This window comes from Notothenia coriiceps, unplaced genomic scaffold (assembly GCF_000735185.1).
Source record: "Notothenia coriiceps isolate Sejong01 unplaced genomic scaffold, NC01 NC01_scaffold00031892, whole genome shotgun sequence".
NCBI classification, from domain to species: domain Eukaryota; kingdom Metazoa; phylum Chordata; class Actinopteri; order Perciformes; family Nototheniidae; genus Notothenia; species Notothenia coriiceps.
This window is the reverse complement of record NW_011364593.1, coordinates 3544-8754: the sequence shown is the minus strand read 5'-3', so window position 1 is coordinate 8754 and position 5211 is coordinate 3544. Positions and strand designations below refer to the sequence as shown.

Sequence of the window (5211 nt, the reverse complement as noted above, 5' to 3'; positions counted from 1 at the left end):
CCAGTACAACATTTTTCCATATCATCTCGGGAAAGAGCATTTGCACTTGCATTTTGCTTTAGCCCCGCCTCCAATCTGCCTGTCGCTTCCTGTCTTGGTTCAGTCATGAGGGGAAAATAGCTCTGGATTCATCTTCTAGCGCATTATACAACTTTGAGTTATTTTATCTATACAAGTGTTCGTAATGTAAAATTGATTTATCTTTATCAAAATGATACGCTGATTTACAGACGTGTCTTTTCCAATGTAAGTCAATGGAAAAAGGTGAGACCAATGTCGTCAAGGACTGACACATGTCCTGGGGGCTAGAGTTTGGACTCCTGAGTTCAAACTTGGTAGTTGAGTGGACAGCAGTCCATAGTTCACACTCAGTGTAGTCGGTTGACAAAGACCTATAGTTTACTAGATGAGAACTTTAAGCAGAAACTGTACATAATTCAAAATAGTTGAACATAGAAATGTGTCCATTCAATGTACACACAGACTTTACAGCAGTTTTTGTATCACACACACACACACACACACACACACACACACACACACACACACACACACACACACACACACACACACACACACACACACACACACACACACACACACACACACACACACACACACACACAGACTGCAGTGGGGTTTGAACCTGAGACCCCCTGATCCCAACGCACTATCCACTGCGCCACACGCCTCCCAGCATAAATGACAGGAACATCTCAGAACAGGAAATAAGAACAACAACAACAAACAGACGGAGAATCAACACATTTTATTAAAATACAGATCTGTGTGTGTGTGTGAGTGTGTGTATCTATCACAGCAGTGCACTCTTGGCGTACGACAGCAAACACATTGATTGGTCGAAAGACGTCCGTAGCTCCGCCCACCCAGCCTCCAGCCTATTGGAGAGCCCCAGTAACGCTGCCATGGCAACAGAGTCCTGAGAGAGGGAGCGCAGGTGCACCTGAGGGAGGAGAGATTTTCACAATAAAGGTCTGGAGCTCAACGACACCTTTTATACTGAAAATCTCCTGCGCCGTTTAGAGCACGCTTCCTTTGAATCACCTTCAACCTGTGGTTCAGGTCTCAGGCTCCAAAAGGACATTCCCAGAACAAATGACCATATCTTCTAAAAGGGTTACATTAATAATCTTTTCTCTCAAAGTAATGATAAACCTGTGAGTTGGATGTAGAAAAGTCAGAATCAATATAGATGTTTTTTATTTGAAAGAAAATTCAGATGAACATAGTAAGAAAATGTAAATTATAGTGTCTGTCCAAAATAAACACATTACTTATAGAGAAAACCACCCTTGAATGATGGGATAGTAGACTAAAAGCTTTAGGAGTCCAAACTATAACATATAATAAGTACCCTGTATCAAGATTGATGCAAAACAAGTGAAATGTTACCTTTTTAGAGAGGTTTAGAAAAAAAAAATCTTGTGGGGTCATTTGGGTGTATTTTGGGCCGTTTCTCTGGAACCCAATTGTAGATTTTGGTGATTGACACAACTTTTTAACAGTTAGAGCCAATAGAATCGAGGGGAAGTTCCTAAATCCATCTAAAGATTACCATTGAGGAAGACCCGGTGCTGTGGGAGGGCCAGGCCCTCCAGTTTCACATTCCTGCCCTCCCACAATAAAGACATTTTTTTTATTTATAAACATTTAAAAAATATATTTTTTTATTTTTTTAATTATAAACTTTGAACTTTAATGCTACGATGTATGTGATGTCAGATATTAATATAAGAGAAACAAATGAAAAACAGTTATGAAATATATATTATTATGACAGTAGAACAAGAATACAGTTTGAAAGGGGAGTAATTTGTAAAATATCCATAAAGAAAAAAAAATCTGTTTACAGTTCTGTTTCATCTGGATGTTGAGAGATGTGGATAGATAGTTGATGCTTTCAACTTCAATATAAAAAAAAATCTTCCCGGGGGAGCATGCCCCCAGACCCTCCTAGAGGAGCTGAGGACCCCCCTAGAGGAGGTTAGGCCCCCCCCCCCAACAAAATAATATAGCACTTTACCCCTGCTTACACATATGCTGTGAGCTGATTATCGAGCCTTCATTGTAACAGTCGCGGGTGCACTGTGTGTGTGCGTGTGGGGATTGTTGGAGTAGAAAATGCCACTGTAGCGACCGGTACATTAATGGGAAACCCTAAATGGTTGAGCACCCTCTAAGAAACGTCAAGCTACCCCACAGCACCCCAAAAGAAATCTCTGGCGCCGCCACTGGCCACGGCACATGATGGTTTTGTGTGCCCTCCCATGAAAATCACATGCCCTCTTTGTAGATTTGTTCTGGCGCCAGGTCTACATTGAGGATTGAGAGTGATGCACCCGCAGCTTGCCCAAAACCGGAAGCTCCGTCACACTCCATATGAAAAATACGAATATTGCCATAAATATGATGATGGATTATCAGTAATCATTTCAAAGTGACACAGAGACATTGGATTAACCTTCAGTAGCGTTTTTATGCATTTTAATGCCATTGAACACAACTTTGATCAGAAAACAGCAAAGGTAAGTTTTGGCCCTGTAAAGCTAAGTTGGGTGTTGTCTGGTTTTGCCTTCGCTGCCCTGAGTTTTGATCGTGGAATGATGATGCTTATACCATTGTAAACTGTGGAATCTCAGCTTTCATATGATATCTTGTTTGTGCAGAACCGATGAAGTATAACATATTTCTACCGTTAGCATTTTTTCGCTTAGTGCTAATTCAGTGGCTCTGTGTTAGAATTGTGTTTTGTTTCGGTAAAAATTGTTCATATCGTCAGTTAGCTAGTTTCTTCCCGTTAAGTGGGTATGACACATTAATAGTTTGTTAAATGTTAAAAAGCCCTGAGACACGGTTTCGTGAAAAGAAAGCTTTTAGGTTTAACAGGTTAAAAGGGAAATAAGCTTGGAGGACCAGTGTTTCTCTTCTTAGGAAAGTTCAGGGTTCATGGTTTGAATTCCCACTGGTAGGACGAATATGGTCACACACTTTATACAATCAGCCAGGGGCGGACTGGCCATCTGTGTGTTCTGGAGAACCACAGAATGGCCGGCCGCCAGCGGGCCAGTTTTTTTTTTTACACGTCACCATTTAAGTTGCGCTGACAGGCGACAGAGGTCTACAGTTTCCCCGCAGCGAGCTCCCCCCCGCCCCCCCGTTGACGGTTCACGAGTGTGCTCTACCAATTGGTGTGGGCTGGGCTGTGTCAGAGTCCAGGGCTGATTTTCAGTTCCACTCCGCCCCTGCAATCAGCTCATTACATTGTAAATCATTTTGTGCTCAGAGTCAACATTTTGCCCTTAAAGTGATTTTAACTGAGGGCTCATCCTTAGGTAGAGAATACTGAATGAGAATCACATCTTTGACAACCTGCCCAATAGGTTGTTAAATACTGGATCTGTAGTATTGTGTTCAGCTGATGGTGGCACTAAAGCAGGAGTATTGATTTAAATGTCTACCAAATCAAATCAACAGCATGCACACAAATACTCTTTTGGATATTTCAAAATTGATGATGCATATTTTTCTAACTATATAATAAGAAAAATATGCATTATCAATTTCGAAATATTTCACTCCAAAAGAGTATTTGTGACTCTCTCTTGTGACATAAATATATGTTAGGAACTCCGCATGAACCTGTGTTCATTTGGAAATGCTTGTCGTACTATTGGCACCATACCCCTGTATTCACAGTTATTCAGAAAGAAACAGCTCCAAACACCTTACAAATCAGTAGCTTGCTGCCAGACTAAATGTGGAGGGAGGAACAGAAGCAGAGAGGAGAGACAGACGGAGAATAAAGGACCGAGCAGTGGACAAGAAGTGAGCTGAGTCCTAATTTCCTGCTGGTGGCCAGAATCACTAAAGCTCTTACAAATATTTGTACAAACTAGGCGGTGTGAAGTGTTTTTTGAAGAACCTAAATATGGAGACAAAAATAACATTTGTATTACAATAATGGAGCTGAAAATAATGTGTTAGTTACCTTGAAACAATAACAATAAAGAAAAAACGACATACTATAAAATGATGTTGGTAGGCAACACTAAACTAGGCTAACTATTTTAGTGCCTTAAATGGTTAGTGAGTTTGATAGCAGCGGAGGGAAGCTTCTTACTTCCTGTTGAAAAAGAGTGAACTGTTAAGAAGCCAAAACATGACACATCTCTTTCTCCTGTGCCCAACACAGAGCTGAAAGGAGAATCATATTAGATGATTACGGGGAAACAATTGAAAAGGCGTGCTCATGTCGATCTGTGTCTGTGTTTCCTGTTAATAGGCTAGTGTTTGCCAACATATTTGAAATAGAAACTGGAGGGTTAAGGTTGGGTTTTAAGCTGTTTACACTGCCTCCCCCAGCCGCCCAAAACAACAACAAAAGAGTGAATATGAGCCACAGATAATCAAAAGAGGGACCGCAGTTTCGACTGCTGATTAGATTGAACCAAACTAACAATCAACAACAACCAGTGACAAACAACAACACAATACATGATATTACAAGGACTTAAAAAGATAAAATAGTGCACAAAGATTTTACTATTCTTGGCTCTTTCATTTTGTTTTAACAATGTATATTTCACCTCTGTGGGACGAATAAGGTATTCTGATTCGGAAGATCATTTTATCTCAACATAAACAAGAAAGATAACTTATTCTCAAGTGAACAATCAATAAACAAATAAACAATGATTTCAATATGCTATTTGTAACCCACAAACAATGTATTTATATTTTTTTTAACAAAGAAATACATTTAAAAAAATACCCATGACTCCTCTGACTTATTCTGTGACCTCTGCAGGTCCCTACCGCGATGTGGGCATACTCCCTTTCTGTCATTACTAACTTGTTCCCACTAAGCACTGTGGCCTCCTTCAAAACAAACCCTCACTTTACAAAAACCTAACTTTTAAGCTACAGCCTGCTCCTCTCTCCCTCCTCTCTGTTCACCTCCCTCTCATCCAACCCCCCCCNCCCCCCTCAGTGGTGGCGGTCTGCAGCAGAGCAGTTAATAAAGAGATTGATTATCGGCCTGTCAGGAAGTGACAGCTGGACAGGGCTGCTCTGCGTGAATGACAGAGGGCAGGCTCACACACACACACACACACACACACACACACACACACACACACACACACACACACACACACACATACACACACACACACACACACACACACACAC

General features: G+C 41.0%; 1 protein-coding gene across 1 annotated transcript in view; it reads right to left on the bottom strand.

The window, feature by feature from the left end:
* Nucleotides 1–814: 814 nt before the first annotated feature.
* LOC104960553 (mucin-2-like) overlaps nt 815–5211 on the bottom strand; it is a gene marked incomplete at its 5' end in the record, with an annotated part of 6166 nt that continues 1769 nt past the window's right edge. The window contains one exon of the mRNA XM_010788628.1: nt 815–964. Coding sequence (XP_010786930.1) covers nt 815–964 — 150 coding nt within the window. The remainder of the gene's footprint in view (nt 965–5211) is intronic.